Raw genomic sequence first — 24,256 nt, 5'->3', positions numbered from 1 at the left:
TAACATAAAAATGTGGGGTGGGGTGGAATCTTATACCTGGACCTGATGGACAGGCAAGCTCTTTAGCTCCACCTGAAGGTTTCCATTTAGATGAATGGCGTAATAGTAGTCAACACTTTACATGTTTCATATTTGTTATTTATTTACAATGTTGAGTGTCCATAATCCACTGATAATAATAATAACAATATTAATAAAATTAATAAACGCCCAAGACATTTCATTAGAGTGGGTTTGAAACAATGCTGTGCAGTTTTTTTTTCCAACTAAACCTTTTCAAGATACTTTTATACTGCCACACAGAAGAACCAAAATTAACCATATATAATTATAGATGACATAATTCTTAAACATTTCCCATAACCTGAATTAAATTGTGATGTGATCAGTTCATAGGAATGTAGGTTTACATGATAATCATTTTCTAAAGGATTCATGCTCATCGTGTTCACTCAAGCAAAAGGAACTGAGAAAGCCTGAGTTCCGCAGACAGTGATCTGTATCTATAATGATGCCTCTTCAGTCTCTGCATTCTCCACTTTACAGCTTCTGTGTCATCCTGAGTTGTCAAACTCTTTCACAGGAAGTGGTCCTGATTAAGAACTAAGTGAAGAATTTATGTTGCTCTCCAGTTGTTCTGATTCAGTGTTGTCCTTTTTGGACAGCTAAAGCTGGAAAAAGTAAAGAAACATTTGCACTAACTACCATATTAGAAAAGAGCACCAACTTTGACCTAAAACATGTTTTAAAGGGGCCTTTGACTAACAGTTTGGGAGTTCATAGGTTAAGATCTATACGTATATATATTTTAAACATGTTAGACATCATAACGATGAAGAAATCTCTATGTCACAATAGAACTTTTCAAAAATAATATTCAGTTAGTTAGATGCATGCAACAGGTTCACAGTTACACAAGTATACAATTTCTACAAAAACAAAAGCAGACACATTTATGAACAACTATATATATATATATATATATATATATATATATATATATATATATATATATATATATATATATATATATATATATTATATATAAAATGTATTATTATTATAATTATTATTTAGGTAACAAACACATTCTATGCTTCTAGAAATTATATATATATATATATATATATATATATATATATATATATATATATATATATATATATATATATATATATATATATATATATCATTTCTAGAAGCATAGAATGTGTTTGTTACCTAAATAATAATTATAATAATAATACATTTCATCAAACATTTGAATAAACATCAGAGTTTTTAATCAGAGTTGACAGACAACCAGTTTACTTTCAAATTTGTAACCCACATTTCTTGCAGCCTATTTTTCTCCCATGTAAGTTGCCTTGGATAAATGTTATTGTCATAGTTAACTAAATAAATAAACACGTAGACAGACAGACATTTGATATTTAAACAAATAAACAAATCAACATGTTATGCTGACTAATACAGCCCAATGAGTTGAAACCGGTCTAACAACGTGGTTACAGATCCAGTAACTTTAAGGTGGAACTACAATACCCATGGTTCTTTGGGAACACATTTCACGCTTTTCCAGCACACTCGGCTTTGACAGAGGTTGCTTGCAAGTGTTAATAAGCAAGACGAGTGGGGTACTCAGACAACCAACAGTTTTACCTTCTCATAATGCGCGAACTCATGGAGTAGCAGCATGGCTGTTCAAGGTAAGACTTCAATAAACGTCTCGAGATGAATTTCTGCGGAAATATTTGTTTATTGAAAAGAACGCTTCAACAGCAAACAAACAAACAACGCTTCCCCACAGCCGGGTTGGGATTATGATTGGCTGCCGATCAGCCGCAGATCTTTGTCCTGCTCTTGCGCTGGAAACCTATGACATAGAGATGGGCTCACGGGGCCCGTGGGCTTGAGAACAGTCTATGCATGTACTGTAAAGATTCATGATCTGCATCATTCAGCATCTGCACGTCCACCCACTGATTCACATCTCGCCGCGGAACACCATTGAGAGGAACAAACCATACAGCATGTTCCTACTCCGAGATAACCATTTTAATATTTAGAACCCGTGTTTTGTGCGTCTCTTTTACGTAGATCATTGAGATGCGATGCGCTCTTCATTGAGGAGCAGCGGACTGGTTATTATTAATCAGCTTTCATAAGGCGCGCGAGCTGGACGCTTCTGTTAGACAGGTGTTTCGACCACCTGCCTGATACCATGATGTTAGGGCAGTCTCCACACCTTATCGGGGGAATCCACTGGATTCAAAACCCAATGCGAGGTAGGTTTGTCTCTGAGGACAACGTGCGCTGTAATGATCTGTCATTTCTCGAAACTTGTATTGAATGAAGACTTATCGATTGTTACTGTATCGTATTGGCGATACAAGTTAAATCAGTTTTGTGAGGTCATGAATATATATTGTGAAGAATCAACATCACTTAACTTAAGTCAAATGTAGCCTATGATCTAGTGATTTTACTGCTGTTGAATGCTTATTAAAGTTGATTTGTGAAATGATGGGATTTGTAAGGAAACTGGTACATGTTGTCACTCATTAACGTCGGTAAATATTTCTAAGGGTGGAATTAATTTTGAAGTAAATTAAAGTCACATTTCCACCGTTCTTGCATAGGAAAAAAAAATATACAGTTCTTTGTACAGTGCTATGATACAGTATACGTTTAACCTTTGTGACAATATGCCCTGCTAGCCCTGCATGTACAGTATGCTGAATGTACAGTTGTCACAATGGAACCTTGCTACATAGCGTATTATGGCAAATATAGCAACGTGTAAACAGCAAAACAATTGTGAAACAAAAAGTTTACTTGCATATTTATAGAAATATGATTATAGAATTTTAGATTGGAAAACAAATGGGGGTTTGTGGAGTCTTAATAGGATCAAACAAGAACCCTCCTATATTATATAATAATCCATAATCTTTGAAAAAATTAACTGAAAATAGGAATTTCAGTTTATTCAATATCTTGGTTGTTTCTTAGATTCTTGGTTGATCCGATTTGGTCTGGTTCCAAATATGATATCAACATCACTTTGCCCTGAGGAAGACCATTGCAGTCGAAACATGTCGGCTTTTTAATTTTGATATTGGCCATACCACAATAAAGGCTTTTTAACGTTTACCTTCTCCACCTGAATTCTTTTTGAGTGCCTGGGACCTGTGATTTTTTCATGATATCAATTCCATTGACATTCCTTAGATTCCTTAAATGCCTATGCTTTTGTAAATAACATTTTACTTCTAATTAGTAATTTTATCTGTCAAGGTGATCAATTTTACGTAATGACATGCAATTAAAAATGTTTAATTGTTAGAGTTTAATTGTACACCTTAATTAATTGACCTTCTCTGTCCATATCCATATGAAAAAAAAAAGAAAGAAAAAAAATATATATATATATCTTTTTTTTTTTACTCACTAGGCAACCCATTTTAGGTTTGTTGTGTATTTGTGAGTTTATTGAAGACAGGGTGAAAGAAATTTATCTTAACAAGCTTTTTTGACTTCCTTTTGGATCCGTCCTTAATTGGCGGACCATACTGTACTAATACTGTAATTTGCATCCTGGATAGGGCCAAAAGCTAGAATTATATCCAAACCTTTTGTAGTCAGCATTTTGAAGATGTCCTGTCTCAGCATACAGTCAAGAGAATAAAGTAACTGAGAATAAAAGTTTTTACATTAAAGGAATATGCACAAAATTGTACACATCTTTACAGATAATGGATATTTAGGGAGTGTACATTGTTGAGTGTAACTCCTTGCTTGTACTGCTGGCCTGCTGTTTTATTCCAATGGAAAATGGGCACTCCCTACAGAGCTGTTGCAAAACTCTGTGAGATTATATTTTTTAAACTCTTTGTACTGTAGAATGGTTGTTCAAAGAGTCTTGCTATATCATCTCAAGGGATTTCATACATCTTGCTTTCTGTGTTTTTGTATAAATGCTTTGGTTCTCAAACACACTTTTTATTTTGCTTCATGATTGATCTTCGGGGATGAGACATATAAGCTGAAACCAAGCCTGAATAAACGTCACAGGGCTGCTTAGTTCATGCTCTGCTGAATGTTTCATCCTTTTCTGCTTTTAGGGTGACGTTTACACATTATAAAACAGCAATTCTGCATGTGAGATATGCATAGCACTGACATTAAGCGGCAGAAATATGTATGTCATGATGAAAAGTTTGACATATATAAAATGAGGAATGCCAGTATGCTTCCTGTGTGTAAAATTGAGTAGAGAAATTTGTTGGAATGGCCTGGTGACAAAGCGCATAGTCACAGGAGACATTCAAAGACATTTGCATTCTCAGGCCCCTGAACTGATTCAAGATCAAAACGGTGAGAGACTCCCACCCACTTCAGGCAGACTCCGAGACTGATGTGGTGCAACACATTGCTAATATGTATGCAACGCTGAAGAAACTCGAAAGATAGTACGTTTCAGAATTGCTCTTCTGAAGAGAGCAAGCTCTTATCTTTGATCAAAAGAAAGGTGTTACAAGAGCCAGTTTCTGCTATATAGGGCAGTCGAGTTGGCGATGATTTTTTTGTAGAGATTAAAAATGTTCTTTGTTACATTTAATGTTCTTCAGATCACAGATTTGGTTTTGGGTGCTTGTGGCAGTCCTTCTAAAGTTAGTTTAATGGTGCATTGAGTTTTTGTTTAGCATGCAAGGGGACTTGTTTTGAAATTCTGACCTATATACACACTGCCACTTCAAGTTTGGGGTCAATTAGGTTTTTTTTTTCTTTGAAAGAAATTAATACTTTTATTCAGCAATTATGCATTAAATAAATCCAGAGACAGTAAACCATTGCAAAAATTTTACTTTCTACTTATCAAACAAACCTGAAAAATGTGCTTCCTGGTTTCCACAAAAATATTAAGCAACATAAATGTTTCTTGAGTACCAGATCAGCACATTAGAATGACCCATTCCAAATAATACATACCGAATACTAGGGAAATTTGGAAATCAGGGAATCATGACTGAGTCATTATGCTGCAGGTCACAAGGGAGAAAGGCAAGCAGGAACTGATTTTCCCAGGCATCTCAAATGCCATGCCACTGACATTGTAGGCGTTAATTTCACTTCTTTAGAATGTAAGAAGAAACAACATTTACAGATTGTAGAAAAGATTGCAGTCATGTATCTTGGCTGGAGGCTAGGAAAAGATACGTGCACTGAAAACCCAAAGGAGGCTTTCATGCATTTGATAAAGTTACAGGATGCTTTGAAGTGAGAAAAACTTATATCAAGGTATGAAAAGTATAGAAGTTTGATATTTATTTAATGGTGTCATAAAAATTCAACATGCTTGGCGAATGATACATAGGATTTACAGAATGATGCCTTGAAAGCTGTTCATTCAACTCATATTGAAACTGGCTGACTTTCAGATATTGGAAATACACTATAGAGTGTTGATGTAGCAGCTTTGTTCTGAAAGTTTCAGACTTTGTAGGCTTAGAAAAAAGTGGAAACAGATTAATATTGTTTCATGCACCATTTTGAGAGGTTTAACTCAATGCCATTGATAAATAGGTGCACTTTTCTTTTTCCAGCTTTTAAAACTTTATTTTAATCATGTTGTTTTAAGGAAGGCTGACATTTGTTTACTGATAATAGTCAGTAACTCAGCTGCAGCTCTCAGATATCTGTATATATTGGAATCAGGCAAGTTTGATGTTAACAGGCTGAAACGATCACAATTGAATATTCATAGGTCAGCCATTGATGATTTGATTTGCCCAGAATATTCAGTTTCGTTTAAGAACAATACAAAGTAAAATATAAACCAAGTGCTGGCATTCCTCAGTAAGCTATCTGTGCATCTGTTGATGCCTGAGCAATGTAAAATATTTGTTTATCATACCACTCCATAGTTGAAATGCTAAGATGGGGTAAAAATTGCTTGCTTGTCTTGACACATTATGTTCATTTCTTCTTAGGAATAATATATGTGAACAAGTATGGAGTATAAATCTGTTAGATATTTAAAGCGACCTCACGTATAGAGACTGAAACTTTTTTCATCCTAAGTCTCAGGGCCGTGTCGGTAAGCTGTAAATGCTGTCTCACCCACTGGAGGGATCCATATGGATTGCTCTGCACGTCTATTTATTCACTGCTCATAGCTATTTTTACTTTAGAGAGTTGACGCCGAAGGGAAGGGATAAAGATAGTCAGTCTAATTTAAGCCCTGATTAATATTCGTCTGAATTTCGGGGAGCTAGAGGAGCTGGCTGATATTGTCATGTTCACAGCAATGAATGAAGCATATTAAGTTTGCACAAGTGTGCATGTTCAGAGTCTTTTCAGTATTTTTAGTACCTGATTAATTAGCTGTAATTGAAGCACTTTGACGTTATCATCTCTCTTTTAGTGAATTGTTACCAAGTAAAGGATGCATTGATCAGATACTGAGATATGTTATCAGACTTGTGCCAGCCTAAGATGCTGGACTGGCTGTCACTGCAAGTCATCAAGTGTTTTATTTTTTTCCTTTTATTCTTTGTGGTGTGATTAACAAATATCTCAGTGTCACATTTTTATGGTATGGCAGTTACAGTACATGTCAGTTTCTATAGATCTTACACATCAGATGTTATAGGCTGATTTTTGACTAGACAAGTCCAATGTCAGTATCCTCAGATCAAGCTGTTTTGTTTATTAGCAAGTACATATGAACATTTGGTTTTCTGCAAGGAGAAGCTATTTATTTTCATGCTAAGTAATGTATTTCCAACTGTTGCAATCAATAACTCATCTATTAGTTATCATTAGCTGTCACAAGTCTGTCAGATTGCAGGTAGATTCACTGGATGCCTTGAATGAATCTCTTGCATTGATCTGAAATATACTTTTCAGAGCATTGGTTTGTAAGGATATGACATTAGTTAACAAGCTAAATGTCACTAATTTGAGATTTGATTAGTGACAGAAATTTCCAGGTTTAAACTTGATTTTAAATTCAGGATTTTCTTTTTTTTTTTTTGTTTTGTTGTTAAATTTATTGTGTAATTAAGTTGTGGATTCACTGGGTTTTTTTGCTTCAATATAATTTGGATTAAGAAATAACGTATTAGAGGAACTGACATATCTTAGATGAGAAATACAGTGCTGACTGTATGTTGCTGAACTTGGTGTGTATTGTATGCTAATGTCACCATTAGGGCTGTGCAAAAAATCATATGCGATTTTCATGCACATCTCATCAGTAAAGACGCTCCTGTAATTAGTAGTATATCTCCAGCGTGTGCGTTAAGATCAGGGTTGCCAGGTTTTCACAACAAATCCTGCCCAGTTGCTTCTCAAAACTAGTCCAAAACTAACCCAATCGCGTTTCCAGGAGGTTCTCCGATAAAAATTGCATCCCGGGGTTAAAATATATGTTTTTTGGCAGGGTTGCCTTGGTAAAATTCACATTTTAGGGGCTAAATATCACGTTTATTGGTATTGGGGTCGCTTCAACCCGCGAACATGAAAAACAACCACAGACTTGGCAACACTGGTTGGCATTTACTACACAGAGCTGTAATTCACTGACAATCAAGTAAATGCTGCTCCACCTGAACCAGTGTTGCCAAGTCTGCGGTTGTTTTTCATGTCCGCAGGTTGAAGCGACCCCAATACCAATAACGTGATATTAAGCTCCTAAAATGCGAATTTTACCCAGGCAACCCTGCCAAAAAATGTATATTTTAACCCCGGGATGCAATTTTTATCAGGGAACCTCCTAGAAACGCGATTGGGCTAGTTTTTGACTAGTTTTGAGAAGCAACTGGGCAGGATTTGTTGTTTAACCTGGCAACCCTGATCTTAACGTCCTTACTGATGAGATGCGCATGAAAATCGCATTCGATTTTTTGCACAGCCCTAGTCACCATTAGCAGGAAATAGCAGGCGTCAGGTATCTCTTTCCTTGGTTACATTGCTTAGGCTACATATCAAATTTGGGTAGCCATAACCGGTCGAAAGTGGGGAAGTCATAAATGATTACCGCAGAAAGATTCTTTTGAATGGTATAAAGAACTAATATAATTTGAACAAAATAAGATGACAGGTTCTCCTTTGTGGATCTTGAGAGAGGTTTTACAAGTAGAAAGTACAAAATCCCAGTGGACAGATGTAAGCAAGAAACTCCTTGTTTCTGTAACAAGTCACAAATCCCTAAATAGGATTTTGAAATGCTTTCAAAATCTTGCTCCTGATTAAATATTTATATCTGTCTCAGTACGTTGCGTCCATATTAACTTGGAATACTTGCTATTTATAATCTCTCTCAAGACCTTGACTGTTTCAAATGTGCAGCAAATTTTTTGCCTCTTTTTTGTCTGCTAAGCAAGTTATTGGTAGGTCAATGCTGAGGAGTAACATTGTGTCTATTTAAAGTGGGTCACTAGCTTTTTTTTTAACTTGAACTTGAATTATTACAGTACATTTTTGTATGCATCTTGTTTTTTTTGCTCAGCATCAATTGGTTGTAATGTAAAAATCTAAAACCTGGAGGCATGAATGCTTGGGACATATCATCCAGTCTTTACTTTTGATAAGATGTCAGATTGAATCACTTTAGAAACAATGAGGGGCTAATCTCCCTCTTGTTTTTCTGGTCAGACTTGAACCCAGCTGACCAGTGGTACTCTGAGATCCAGATTGGATTTGGAGATGTAATGAATTCAGTAGACCCACACGTTGTCTTCCAGGGCAGGGTCCAATATCCACATCCAGTTCCAGAATTAAGGTGACCTACTTTAGAGAGCAGGGACAATCCCTTTATCTTGGATGATGGCATAAAATTGAGAAAGGGGGCCAAGAATGGAAGCTTTTTCTTGGCTGACATATGGGACAATTAGCTCTCTCTTTCCCCCTTTCTCTGTGCATCTTCAAGGAGCTCAATTAGAGCTTTAGCAACCATGTAACAAGGAGTCCACTGAGAAGTGGCCCTGCTGATTTGAAAGCTGTTTTTCAGAGTTTTCCAAGTTGGCGTTATTGAACTTTCTTCTCAGATTTCAACTGCACAGGCTGGCACACTTAGATCTGTCTAACAGTTACAATTTCAATAGTCAAGTCAGTCATATTAAAACAATTTCTATTTGAACTCTGAGACCCAAGCTTGATACTAATGATGTATTTTCTTTTCCCCTCCATTAAAAGTGTTTTAAGAATCCAATGGCTTCATGATGTGCATGTGTTTTGTTGTGAATTTTGGATTAAAAAGGCTACAGCACATATGTTTGAACTTTCTTAGCAGCATGCTAAGAGGTTAAAATTTGGAAATTTTCATCTTATTCCTCTGACAGTCACTAAATGCAGTGCAGTTTTACATTTTTAAAAGCTTTCCTAGTGAGACAGAGGGCCAACAATTCAGTATGTTCATCTCACAGCAGCCTTCTGACACTCTTAAGTTCATTAAGCACCGCTGATAATCTAATGTGTAATGTACGGTGGCTGAGAGAGCTGAGCGTGGCGCAACTTAAGAAAACACATGAAAATAGAAAAAGCAACAGCAAATTAAGAAAACATCTTCATCAGCTTGACAACACACGTGCTGTTATACTCACAACAAGACCAAATACTGAAAAGCGTTGCATGTAGCACAGACCACAACGGAAATGTTTCAAGGGGACTCCAACGAAAATTTTATTATAGTATATAAGTTATATAAGTTTTATTATAGTAAAAGTGTAGTAATGTTGTTTTCAAGTTTACCATTTTACCATTAGTCCAAACATTATTATTATTATTATTATTTTATTTATTCATTTATTTTTTGTGGTGATTGCTATTTGTGTAACTACACAAATACCATGGTTAATTTTCGATTTGGTCTTTGTGTATTTGCAGTGCCTTTCTGTACTTAATTGTGTATATTTGATCATTATGATCAGTAATAGCTGCTGAAAATTCAGCTTTTGTCATCGCAGGAATAAATTACTTTTTAAAATATATCAAAATAGAATAGTCATTGTATTTCTATATTTTTTTTCTTCAAATAAATTCAGCCTTGGTGACTTCGTTAAAAATCTTAAATCTTACCAACCCCAAACATATGAACAGTATAGTGTATGTTTTGTTTTAAAGTGATTTAATACATTCATAGTTTATATTTTCACAAGTGCTTTGTAAATGTGTTGATGAAAATGGTAATTAGCCACTAAATGAAATTAACACATACAGTAAAACTCAGCTTTCACTGGAGAGGATGTAAATCACGTCATTCTAGTCTTTAAGTCATGGAGAAGAGCTTGGTTTGGTCATAGTTGTTGGTTTCTCCTTGTGGATAATGTATATACTGTAATAGGTTATTGCTTCCAGCCTTCAACAGTGTGTGTGTCAGAGCAGTTGACAACATTCAAAGTGAACTGCCCTCAAAGTAGACCCTAAGCTTTACTTTTTCACCCCATCCAACTAATGATGTACATTTATATTCTGAATCAGCTGATTCTCAACTAACTCCACTTCTGTTTCTGGGTCGCACACTGAGTGCATAAACAAACCACTTCACTTTTAAACGACCTGCCATCTAGCCTTACATCAGATTGAATAGCCATCACAAGCACAGCCTAACCCACTATGATGCACACTAGAGCGCTGCAGATCGTATGCTCACTATACTGCTGAGGCTAACGGTAATATGAGTCATGATGTTCAGACACTATTGAGCTGAATCGATCCTCTGTTCATTCATCCTTTCCGGCCTTTAGCATTATAGGAGATGCTTCACTTTGTAAACCAACACTGCTTTCCTACTCCTGGTTTAAAGGGACATTAGATAAAAAGATTTAATGGTATTTTTATTTTATTTTTTTTTTTTTTTACAAAACACATTATCAACCTTTTGTTTTCTTTTGAATATATTATTAAATATAACCAATGTGTAATATTGTGATGAACAAACTGAAATGTTACTTATTTTTTCTTTCAAACATTCCTCTTAAATATTTCAATGTTTCTGTAACAGTACAGTACAAGCAACATCAAGGTCATATGTTTGAGTTCCAGGTAAAGCAATGTAAGCAAATGGACTCTATTGCACTGAAATGCTTTGAAAAAACTGGCTGAATGCCTAAATGTACATGTACTGCAAATATGACATCAAGCGTCATGTTTGAAATGCAAAAAAACAGTTATGATAACCAGTTGATAATGTAACTGACATCCAAAATCATGTTATGCTTCATAAGGTACAACAGAAGGCATTTCTGATAAAACGTTGATAACTTTAGGCTGTTTGTCAAACAAATCTATTGTATGACTTCAGAAAACATACACTACCATTCAGAAGTTTGGGTTTTAAAAATTTTTTTCAACAAAGTCCCTTATGCTTACAGAGGAGCAATTATTTGATCATAATATAGTAAAAACAGTAATATTGTATTATACAAATCTAAGTTAATTTAAAATAACTTTTATTTTATTTTAATTATTTGATCATAATATAGTAAAAACAGTAATATTGTATTATACAAATCTAAGTTAATTTAAAATAACCTTTTTTCTATTTTATTATTTTAAAATGTAATTTATTCCTGTGATGGTGAAGCTGAATTTTTAACATCTTTACTCCAGTCTTCAGTGTGACATGATCCTTCAGAAATCATTCTAATATGCTGATTTGCTGCTCAAGAAAAATTTCTTATTATTATCTATGTTGAAAACAGTTGTGCTGATTAATATGTTTGTGGAAACCCTGAACATTTTTTTAAGGTTCTTTGACGAATAGAACAGCATTTACTTGAAATGCCAATCTTTTGAAGCATTATAAATGTCTTTGTCTTTTGAACAGTTTAATGCTTCCTGGGTGGATAAAAGCAATTTCTTTTAAAAAATCTTATTTGCCCCAAACTATATATGTAGCACACTAGTGTTTTCAGTGGTTTTATTATTTTTTTTTTCCTTACGTTTGCAGACATGGTCACTATCTAGCTGCTGTGAACATTCCTCAAATTTCTCCTTCCTTATTCCATTTAAAAAAAAAAAAAAAAATTAATGACATGAGGTTAAGTACATATTGACAGCATTTTAATTTTGGGGTTGAACTAATGCTTTTAATGAGGGGGAGGAAAGCAGCTGGCTGGATTTAACATCCCTCCCCCTGTCTCTGTCTCTCATTTCCTTCTCTCAGTGTGCATAAGAGAGGAAGAACGTCTTGATCTATATTTAGAGGCTAAGGCAGAAAAAACATCCTACCCACCTCAAGGCCCAACATCCCCCATATGTACACACCTTCAGACACTCAAATCAAGGACAATGCTCTGTCTTTTTGAATTAAATGTATAATTTATCTATCCTGTAGAGCACCTGGCCATTAGACAACCTGACTGAATGGTTTCAATTTTGTGGAACCTAAGAAAGATGGAGAGCGAAGCATGGAGAAATAAGAAAGGGAGAGAATCTGAGAGAAGGAAGCGCTTCGTGCTTTGCATGCTAAGTTGCTTTTGTTTCAAGGCTGCTTCTTTCTTGTAGATGCACTTGGCTCTGTCTGTTTTGGAACAGACATATCAAGGCAGGATGAATATTCCCAGCATTCACAGCAACAGGGGCTCAGTAAATAATAGCAGAGCAATTTGTTCTGCTCAAGTTATCAGTCGTTCTCTCAGTAATGGTATTCAGCAGATGTCATCATGGCTTAGATTCATTTGATGACCTGTTACGCAATGCCACAGGATGGTGTTAGCATTGAGAGCTTGTTGAGCTTATCATCCAAGTAGAATTAAAAGGGTAAAAAAATTGCAGTTCTTATAAATTACTCACCTTCGTCTCATTGCAAACCTGTATGATTTTTTTTGTTCCACAGAAAAAGATTTCACAGAATGTCCGAGCTGCTCTTGTGCTCTCACCCATCAAAAGAATGTGAGTGGGAACCAGTAGCAGCCAAGCTTCAAAAAGCAGTTCTTATCAATTATGCAATGTATAAATTGTTTTCTAAAACCATATGATAGCTTTGTGTCTGTAATAGACTGAAATTTAAGGTGTTCACCATTTACTTTTATCGTATGGAAAAGGGCAGCTTGGACATTCTGCTTGGACATATCCTTTTGTGTTCCACAGAAAAAGATTCATGCATGTTTTAAAAAGACAAGGTTGTTGTTAAATGTTCTGTTGTAAGATGCTTGTTTATTGTTTGCAAACAGATGGGATGGAAATTATTGAATTATTAAGCATTAAACAGTTGGCGTATATGATGCTTCAGTGATGATTTTCTAGTCTTAATCACATATTGTTGTCTTAGAGATCTGTGGTTAGTCATTAACCACCCTATGTTTCTATGCTATGAGGCAGCACTCGGTTTTATTTTGGGCTTTTAATTCAGTCTTCAGCTTTGTGTAATTTCTGCCAGAACAAGCTTTGTCTGGCTCTCATCTGCTTGGTCTCAATTCACTCCAGATAACATGACAGACAGATTTATTCAAGTGTTTTACTCTCTGCAGTTTGTCACAGTGACAGAAAAAGCTTTAAATGTGCTGTGTAAGAATCAGCTTTTAAGATCAAATTTTAATAGAATTATATATTTTATTGATTTGATATTTTTAAGTTTGTCCTAAAAAGTGCACAAGACATATCTGATTTCAATCAGACAGCATTATAGAAATGCCGTGGTGTCTATCAGGCCTTGGGAGATGCATAATTTTGTCAACTCATGCCATCTAGAGGACAATGCGACTTTCTTCTTCTTCTTTTTTAAATGAGTGCCTTAAGTGCTAAAACTCATGCTTTATATTATTCAGAGACTTGCCAAAATGTAAATTTTTGCTTTTCAATTTGTATTTTGCATTACATATTAAAAAAATTGTGTCATATGAGGTGCTCTTTAAACCAACATTTTCTGAACACTCCTTCCATCTGTCATTGCTCAAACAGGCAGACACAGAGTCCTGTGCTAATCTCACATTATTGGTTACTTAATAGTTGTTTTAATTAACATTGTTAAAATACTTTACATAGACAAAACCCATTTTAGCTCTAAGATACATTCTGCAAGATGTAAAACTGAATTACTGTGAATAATTTATTCACAAGAGACTATCATGTGTTAAACCTTCATCTGTGAGTCATTTAATGTCTTGGTGTTATATACTGTAGTCTGGAAAGAGTCATCAGTTACAGTAGGTTCACATTCACGTACAATGGCTCCACCTTATGGTCATTATTGGTCACTAACCAGTCTTGGACTTGTTAATTTCCACAGCTGTTCACTGCAATCTGACCCAGAATGGGATTGACCATCAGGTGTGTGCAGAGGATGTGACCTCACACCTGGAGGAAGTGTCTGTTGATCATGGACTGGATGATGACAGCCAAGGCTTTCAGGACCAGAGTCCTGGTTTCCAGCGACGATCTCCACCTCAGCGCTCCGTCTCAGAATCTGAGCTCTCCAGGGTGAGAATAGATTCAAGACTATTACTGTGATCTCAAACACTAATGCCATCTATAATTACACTACTGCTTAAAAGTTTGGGATCTGACAGATTTTTTTTTTAAAGAAGAGAAGTCTCTAATGCTCACCAAGGAATTATTACTGCAATTATTTGCTGTAATATGTTATGAAATATTATTGCAATATAAAATATATTTTCTATTTTAATATTTAGAAATATAATTTATTCCCGTGATAGCAGAGCTGAATTTTCAGCAGCCATTAGACCAGTCTTTAGTGTCACATGATGTTTCAGAAGTAATTTTAATATGCTGATTTGGTGTTCAGGAAGCTGTTCTTTATTATCAATTTTAAAAACGGTTTTGCTGCTTAATATTTTTTCAGGATTCTTTTAAGTAGAAATCTTTTTTTTTAATTATTATTATTATTATTATTATTATTATTATTATTATTTATTTTTATTTGAATTGTCATGTATAGTGGAGAATATCACTAATTTTTGAGATACTGTATAAAAAGACTGAATACTTCTCACTGTTGGCGCCGTCATCTTGTGGAGATGCTGTGTGTTTCGTTTTGAAAGCGAAATTACTAAGTTTGGCTTTCCAAAAGAGGACACAGCTAGAAATCAATGGTTAAGTTGTATTTACAACACTGTTCTGGAACAGTTCAGATGTGTGCAGTGCATTTTTCGGAGGATGAGGACTGTTTACTGGGAGAGTAGCCTTCAATGCCAATGTCTGTTTCTATAAAGTGGGGCAATTCCAACGTTTTAAGGACAGTCTGGCGCTTCTTACTCACAGTCTGTAAGTAGGTTTTCATTTTTAAAGAATTTGCCACTGATGATTCAAATGAGAGTTTTGAGCAGTGTAGAGTAGCGCTTGTTGTTTGTCGTTTCTCCGATCACAAATGCAGACATGGTTTTGCGGCGCGATACGCGACGCGTAAAGAGACAGTATAAGTCATTAAAATCAGTAATTATGTCCCTACTGGATGCAACAAATGGCTCGTTTGTAATGGGTTTTTATTGTTTTTGTCCTGTCGCGCTGGTGTTCGGCCCGAGACTCAGCATCACAGTATGGTAAGGGGCGTAACATTTCCATCACTTGGAAAGGGGCGTAACATTTCCATCCATCACTTAACTTTTAGTTTAATGGTCCAAAATAGGCTTTGTTTCTTTATCAAAATATAATTTCTCTGAAATGGGTGAAATATAACCTCCTGTTTTTACAGTTTCTATTATTGTCATTTAATAAGTGATGCAGAATATACATTTAGATAAGAAAAACGGAATTTACAATGTCATTTTACATCAGCAAGTGTGAACAAAAACTAGCATATTTTCTCACTGCATAAATTGAACTCACTGGCATTACAAGTATTTTTATAGTTAAGCTATTCGCCACAAGATGGCACTCTAATGCACAGAGTCTGCTTTGTTGCTTTGATTTAAGCTGTCCATCTGTCTTATTAAACTTCAGCTGAATTTATTGTGGATCATATATAAACTCCTGAGCCGTATATTTGAGAAATAGACAAATTAATCAAATCATCATTCCATCAAACGATAAAATGCATAAATAAAACATACATTGTCATTTTCAAGACATATTTTTCTCCTTCATCTTTAATAATAAATATTTTTTTATATTGATCAACCCTTGATAAGTATAATAAGTACTTACCCATAATAAGTCTACAATGCCTCTAATATGAGTTCTGACTCCTGTTTTAATAGTTGATGATTTTAGTGCTGTTATGCATTCATATCTTCAAGTCATCATGCTTTGTTGCTATAGTAACATGAAAATTCTTGAATTGTCTAATTATACCAAGGTCAGAATGACTGTGACATTTTGTTTGTGTGTTGTAATTTAAAAACTCACTTTTCTTCCCCTCAACATCTTATCTGTCACTCATCTCAATTTAATTGGCTGGGAATCCACCTGCAAAGTCATTCCCACTTGTCTCCTACCCGCAGGAACTTCAGAATTGGTGACTTCATCCTCACAACTTCTTAAAGTCGTCCGTGAAATGGAGCTCACGGCAGTATCTCCACTCACATTGCACTTTCAATGCAGTGTAATGTACCATTATATATTAAACCTCATCAATCCTTTTGTAAGACTCTGTCGGTGATCAAGGCTCTGCGGGCCTGCCTTCGCAGCTCAGTGGCAGATATCTTGGGTTAATTAGCTCTGTGCTGTTTTTAGTTGGGCTGTGACTCTCGCCCCACTGGAGGTTGTTTCTACTGACTCAGCATCTATTTGTTTACCTGAGCTCTATCGCTGCTGAATTAGCCTGCTTCCTAAAGGTAGCTTACAGTTCAGGCTCTCAACAGTGCTGTCACAATGGCCCTTTTTCCAGACACTCTGAATTCAGCTCACACCGCACTCAAATGGCAAGTAGTGGCATTCAAACAGGAGGCAGTCATTAAAGAGATAGTTCACCCAAAAATGACATTTTGTTATTATTTATTCACCCTCCTTGTTCCGAAACATATGACTTCTGTGGGACACATTTAAAAATGTGTCAGTTGCTATTTTTAACGCTACTACAATGAATGGGAACTGAAGCATTTAAGCCTTAAAAAAAGGTCACAAATAAAAGTTTTCTAAGTCTTCTGAAGTTTTGCAGGTTAAGTCATGCAGTCATTAAGGCGAGGAATTGATGACAGAATTTTTATTTCTAGCTGAACTCTTTCTTTAAAAATGTGGGAAAAAAGAGGGAGGGGGGGATTCTGCATTTACATTTTCGTTATTTTTTTTTTTCTTGCCTAGCCGGGAACTGTGAAGCTGTCCAAACCAGTGGCACTGTGGAGCCAGCAGGATGTGTGTAAATGGCTGAAGAAACACTGTCCCAATCAACACCAAGTCTACAGTGACTCCTTCAAGCAGCACGACATCACAGGTAAACACAGGCAGCTGTTAGTTTTATAATGATCTTGTCTAAGGTCAAATACCCACAGTCCAACGTTTACGCATGCATTCCACCTACATTAAGACATTCATAATGGCACTTCCATTAATTGCTACCGGCTAAGCCAAGATTCTAGCATTCTGATGTTTATTAGCTCAGTAGGGGTCCCTGAGTAATTGAGGATGCATGTCTGGGGAATTTATGTATGCATGTGTTTTTTTTAATGTTGTGTGACCTAACTTGTAGTGATGGATGACTGTACCACGGATTTTCACATTGCATTGTGTTTTAATGTGTTCCTGCTTCAAGAAGCGTTATAGAGATTAGTTACTTGCATTGTGCAAGCATGGCATCAAAATCTAATATGTTAACATTTTTTGAGGTGTTTACTCCTACAGCCTGGTATTATATTATATTATTATATTCTTTTGAGAAAATGTATATTATTACACTTTATTGCTTTTTTGTACTTTTTAAAAAACAATATATACTATAATTATATCTAATTATAATATAATTATATACATCTTATTACATTTGTATATTATTTATTCTTTTGACAACCATAAAATTGCTGTTTTGAATTTTCTAAAATACAGATATTTGGAAATCAGGGAGTCAATAGTCTTTTAGTCCCAAGATGTCCTTCTTATTATAGTGGGAGATACAGTATACCAAAATTAAAATTTGCAGTCAAATAGTTCATGGAGTGATTTGGTCTGCTTTGTTTATAATCATGGCTTTCTTTGCAGTGCATAATCACACGGTCCTGATGAACTGAAGTCCTTTAATCAAGAGCCGTTGTCCCGTAAATGTTCAGTTTCCAAGATCTCTTGATGAAAAGCTCTTGTGGTGATTTATCATGATTTGGCAAGCTGATCTCAATGGTCATGAGTAATGCTGGCTAAAGCAATGTTCTGTCCATTGTGAATTGTTCTAGTTTGACTTGAAGGATTGTGAATGCAATTTACATTTGGGTGATGCGTGATCCAATTATCCATAATTTATGCAGAAAATATGCAAGCTGCTCGATTTGATGATCTAGTATTAATTAACATGAATCAGTTCATAAAAATCAGGCCTTACCAATTAGAGACGCAATGCAATTTGCATCCATCTCTGGTCATACCATGCAGAACATAACACATTTCATTAGAGTAAACAGAGATGGATCAGTGCCAAATCACAAGACAGCAGTGTTAAAAACAAACTTGCTTGTGAAAAAGCACATTAAACAGGTGCTTACTGGTGTGGCTTTCTTCCATAACAGTGTGTGTATTTGCATATATATATATTTGCATATATATATATATATATATATATATATATATATATATATATATATATATATATATATATATATAAATCTGAATGATTGAGATGCAGATCATTTGCACATCAGTTGAATTCTATACATCTGTATTATTATCTAATATTAAGCTATAAATTTATATTATGTGATGAATTGTTTGTTCTTCTTCTTAACAACTATTTATTATTATTAAAAACAACAATGTAATAAAACATAATAAAAACAAATATAAAAAAATCATTGCAGTCAAAAAAAAATAGCTGACCTTTCAAAATTTTTGTAAAGTTCTCTTTAACTTTGCCTAAGAATGTCTTCAGCCATGGTCTCTGAATTATTTTGAATCATCTTCGCTTCAGATTTAGCCATGCATCTGAGAATTTGCATGTCATTTAGGTATATTTTTAATTTTTAACTTTAAATGTATAATAATTATGGCTGTGCAACCATTTTGTATTTGTTTCAATAGGATTAAAAAATTATGCTTCCATCAGAGCTTCAAGGGATATGGATTTATACAGTGAAGCCTCTGGAACTGGTATTGATTTATCAGTATGTCTTCATCAGATCACATTTTAGAGTCCATTAATTCATTCAGGATTTTTCAAGGATTTGCAAACACTTTCATTCAGCTGTACATGCTTCTGTCAAATCAGGCAGACTCAAATGCAGCTTTAAGACAGCATGAAAAAACGAACTATTAAGTTACCTAATTCCTTACTACTAAGCGTCGGTTTGTTTCCGTTTGAACCAGAGTATAGTAAGATAAACCTTTCTATCGCCAACATACGACTGATGAGATTCTCTCTCATCACTTCGACACATCTCCCAAATTGCTCTGAGAGTTTGACTGGAACACCGAGCTGTCATTAAAAATGCATTAAAGCATATTAAGGCATAATTAGATATTAGTCCCTAATCTGCAGTAATTACAAAGACAGAGGCAGCGAGTGCTTCAGTAAATGAGTTAAGCACATATTTTTGATAGCGTAGGTGTAATCAGGGGAGAAGGTGCATTCATTCTGTGTTATATACAGCCATAGGCGGAGGATGAACCAACTCCAGGGTAAGGCTAAAAGTAGCCTTATGTTAGTGCAGTCTATTAATTACAAACATCTTAAACTCGTCTTTTTAGGCAAGTACCTGATATGGGTGTCATGTAGGCTAATAAAATATTTTTAATAGGACTGAATGAAATAACTATTGTTATAAACACTGAAGCTGTCTACACTGTCTACCAGCCTTACACACTGCCTATGTATACAGTAGGGCTGCACGATTATGACAAAAATCATAATTGTCGATTATTCACTTACGAAGTATGAATGTCATATTTTTATATGAAAATAAGCTGAAAACACAAACAGAAAAACCTTTAGTGCTTTTCTATAGTATTAAGCCTCAAATGTCAACTCTACATCGGATTGGTTTCTTCTTTAAATTATAAAAAAGTAAAAATATGAATGGTATTATAATGTTATACTAAAACTAAAATGAACGAGATAACGTAGAAAGAAAAAAACGCATTTTAAGCATGCAGAATAACATAAGTGGACTTTGAACAATTAATTGCCGCTTTGAACGATTACATTATTGTGGCATTCATAATTGTAATCGCGATTAAAATTTGATTAATTGTGCAGCCCTAGTATACAGCCAAGAAGATAAGAGAAAATGACTGAACCAGAGCTGCTCTGTCAGATACATTGAAACTTTGGGCTGGATTTCAAATAGTCATCAATCCCATGGGCCACAGTACGGTAGGGTTATGAAAACACAACACTATATAACACCACAGTTAATGCCTGTTAAGTAAACAGCTGTTGTTAGACAGATAATAGCTAATTGGACATTAAAATTAGATATTCATTCATGAACTGTAGTTAGTGTTGTGCCAGTATATGTACACAAGGTCTATTATAAGACTGTGAATGTCAGATCTGTTTAAAAGGGTCATATGATGCGATTTCAAATTTTCTTTTCTCTTTGGAGTGTTACAAGCTCTTGGTGAATAAAGAAGATCTGTAAAGTTGAAAGACTAAAGTCTCAAATCCAAAGAGATATTCTTTATAAAAGTTGAGACTCGTCCACGCCCCCCTGAAACAGCTCGTTCTAACACGCCCCCACATCTCTACGTTTTTCTCACTCTAGGCCTCCAGCCTCCGCTCACTCAAGGCCGCGGTGTGTGATGCTGTTCCGTTGAGAAAGCGAAACTACTTTGTTTGGCCTTCCAAAAGAAGACACGACTAGAAATCATGTTTATATCACATTTATAATGGGTTTTATGTTTATGTCTCGTCGCTCCGGCCGGACAAGGCATCACAATATGTTAAGGACCGTAATATTTCCGTCACACGCTTGAGGCATTCGGCCAATCACAATGCACTGGATAGCTGGCCAATCACAGCACACCTCGCTTTTCAGACCGATGAGCCTTTTAAAAATCTATGTGTTTCAGAAGGCGGGGCATAGAGGAGAAACAGTAATGTAAGGTATGTGGAAAATAATGTGTTTTTTTTTTTAACCCTAAACCGCATAAACACATTTCATTACACCAAATACACAAAATAATGTTATTTTTAGCAGCATCATATGACCCCTTTAATAGATCTGTTTAACCATATTAAATGGAATTTTCAATTAAATTCTTGGCCTTTTTTTTCAAAATTTAACAAATACTGGATATTTATTATTATTTTTATTTTTTATTTTATTTTTTGTACCGTCACATATCAGTTAAAACAGCCAGGTCAGAATTATTGCATTTTTTGTTGTTTGTTTTTAAAGCAATTTAATAATTGTGCCCTTGATTTACTGTAAAGAATATGTAAGACTGTGGTGAATATCAAGGCATGTCAAGGCATTGTCAATATCTTAAGAATTTTATATTATGAATAACTTTTTTTTTAATGAACAAAATAAATATGTATATATTATTCATGAAATATAATAAATAAAACCCAATAATAAATACCAGGGTTGGGTGTTTTAGACATAAAAGTCAATTTAGCTGTGTGGCCTCTTCAGTCTATTATGCGGCACATTCGAAAGTCATGTGAACAAGCATAACAGAATACTGGATTTAAGAAACAAAATCTGAATTTGGCACTTTGACTTATGGTGTGACTGTAACCCAAGTGTCCATTTTTGAACCATGTTTCACAGCAATTATGGAAAATGCCACTGTTTGGTCTGGTGTGGGAATTGGCAGCATCATCAGATCATACTCCAGGCCTAAATCCTCCTGTTTTCATGATCATTGGATCATTCTGTGTGGTTTTCCAGAAAAGAATGGAAAGTTTGACATATCTTCTGTTGACAGGATAAATGAATCCAGCTGGGACGTTCCTAGTAAGCTGGCTCTTCTTGTGTTTCCACATGCACTGGACAGTCAATGTCTGTGCAGGAGTTCTGGCTCGCTGCTGGTCAGATCAGTCCAGAAAATACTGGGTGTGGTGAGGTATTGGGTTTATTTATTTGACTTTAATAAGAGTTATAAACAACTTGTGTGAAAGAGACTCCCATCAGGCAGCATACAGGTGGTCTTGGTGTAGTATATGAGCTTTTTTATGGACTATGTAGACTGAATTTCTCTTGCAGTCCTAATTTGATTTTTCTGCTGACATTTTCATAAAAGCAAATTTATATGTATTTTAGTTTCATTTTTAACGTGAAAATTATATGCTGTAAAATAGGACAAAGAAAATCTGATGTTTGCTAAAATGCCTCTTTTTAAGATATTAATAGATCTTAAAAGATTTGTCACATGAATGCTTTAAAGAGGGAGTGACATCAGGTCGATCAGTGGTTTTGGGTGCTTTGATCCAACCCTGAGTGGAAGCTGGGAATGTTTTGTAAAATACATAATTTCAACTATTTGTGTTAAGCGTAAATATGTGTTTAATGGTTAAACACAATCCTGTCTGTAAACTGCATGTAATGACGTCTGCACAATAGTGACTGCAGTTGTTCCTTATCAAGTAAAGGATGCATATAATATTTTTTACTTGGTACTTACTTTCCACTATTTTCAGTGTGCTGTTCAATGACCATCAGATATGTGATGATGTTGACTGCTGGTGAAAATTAACTTCGATTGAAGGTTTGCTAAATGATATCATTGAGCTGAAATACACAGTACTCTGATCCCCTGAGACTGAATCAAAAATGTATTGCCCTCTTTCATTTGTCGGAACAGCTGTCAAACCTGGAATTTGTCATTAATGTGATACCAGTGGATCTTGACCATTCATTTCGACCATCTGAAGAGCAAACAGCTCATAATATATAATTTTTTGCTGTTATCATAAAAGGGTAATTAAAGTTAAGGAAGGAATATGCCAATTATTTCTGAATAATCTGCTTAATCCCAATATAATGCAACCCTAGCCCTCAGAATTAGAAGGCTTCAGGCATCAGTCATGTATGTTTGGGATTCAGCACAATGTCTTCACAGAACAGCACAGTTTCAGCCTTCGGTGGCGTGGCGGTGATTTCCGCGAGTGGGATGATGAGGTATGAGCATTTGAAATTGCAGTGTTCTACAGGGATGCAATTCAGAGCCATCAGATCAATTTTTCAGTGTTCTGGGGAGAAGGATTGAGAGGAAAGATCAGATTGAATTGTGGTGATGTTGGAGGATAAGAACATGATGTGGCCTGAATGAAACTACTGCAATTTTTGTGTTTTGAAGTATTCTGAGGGGTCGGTGGGAGGGTGGGGGGGACTGGTGTACGGTGTTAGTGTATTGATGGCTGCTTTAACAATTAATAATTTGACTGCAATCACTCGCTTTTTCCAAGAGTTTTATAGCTGTTATAAGTAATAAAAGATGAAATAGTCTTTTTCTGATGGATGTAGAGGTGAGTGGTTTGCATGGCACTGATGACTCGCACAACTGATGTTTTCTGGATAGAATATAATGAGTGTCTTGATAATGCTACAGATTTGCATTGGAGGAAATGGAGGCCTGCGGCAAAGCATCAAATTTTGCAAGAGGATCTTTCCAAATTTGCATGTCATGTGGAAAGATGTTGCATGATATGACTGCTCATTCATAATGGTTTGTTTCTCTGGTTGTTGCATAGCTGCTGTCTCAGATTAATGAGTTTTTTTCCCACACATTTTCCAGAGTAAATCAGAATTTTCTGAGAGCTAAAGTGACATTTTTGCACCACTAGAGCCACCAAATGGAATTCCAATGATTATCATCAAACTGGTTTCTAGACTGCTCCTTCTGCTATAGGTCTAACAAGCACAATCACCACCCCCAGACTCATACCACTGGTTGAGCCACTGTTGCTATGTCAGGCTGGTCTGATTCTCAAACAAAATGAGCAATTTTTTGATAGCACCTCAGCACCTACAGATGACTTATGGCTGTCTTTTCATATTAAGCTGGGATATAAGAATGTATTTTACATTTAGCCACTTAAAGCGATTTAAAATTATGGCGATTTTCCTCCTTGAAGTCATTTAGTAGAAATTATGTTCACAGTCAAGTGTGGGGTTATTGCCAGCACAAATGAACATCGCTAAGCATCTGTGTCTTCCTCACCCTTTCTCTCCTTATGTTCTATTCATCCCTGTAACTCTTACTA

The 24,256-nt window shown here is 35.4% G+C and overlaps 1 protein-coding gene across 3 annotated transcripts in view; it reads left to right on the top strand.

The window, feature by feature from the left end:
- Positions 1-1,552: 1,552 nt before the first annotated feature.
- LOC109111719 (sterile alpha motif domain-containing protein 12-like) overlaps positions 1,553-24,256 on the top strand; it is a 76,100-nt gene continuing 53,396 nt past the window's right edge. The window contains exons 1-3 of one of the 3 annotated variants that reach the window (XM_042777119.1): positions 1,553-1,709; positions 14,240-14,430; positions 17,209-17,338. In XM_042777119.1, the coding sequence (XP_042633053.1) occupies positions 1,697-1,709; positions 14,240-14,430; positions 17,209-17,338 (334 nt within the window). In that variant the 5' untranslated portion in view covers positions 1,553-1,696. Of the gene's footprint in view, positions 1,710-1,776; positions 2,289-14,239; positions 14,431-17,208; positions 17,339-24,256 lie in introns of those variants that run through there. The other 2 variants (XM_042777118.1, XM_019124690.2) reach the window with 2 other exon arrangements.

Source organism: Cyprinus carpio, chromosome A19, assembly GCF_018340385.1.
Source record: "Cyprinus carpio isolate SPL01 chromosome A19, ASM1834038v1, whole genome shotgun sequence".
NCBI lineage: Eukaryota > Metazoa > Chordata > Actinopteri > Cypriniformes > Cyprinidae > Cyprinus > Cyprinus carpio.
The sequence above is the reverse complement of the archived record's forward strand: the minus strand, read 5'-3'. Positions and strand labels throughout refer to the sequence as shown.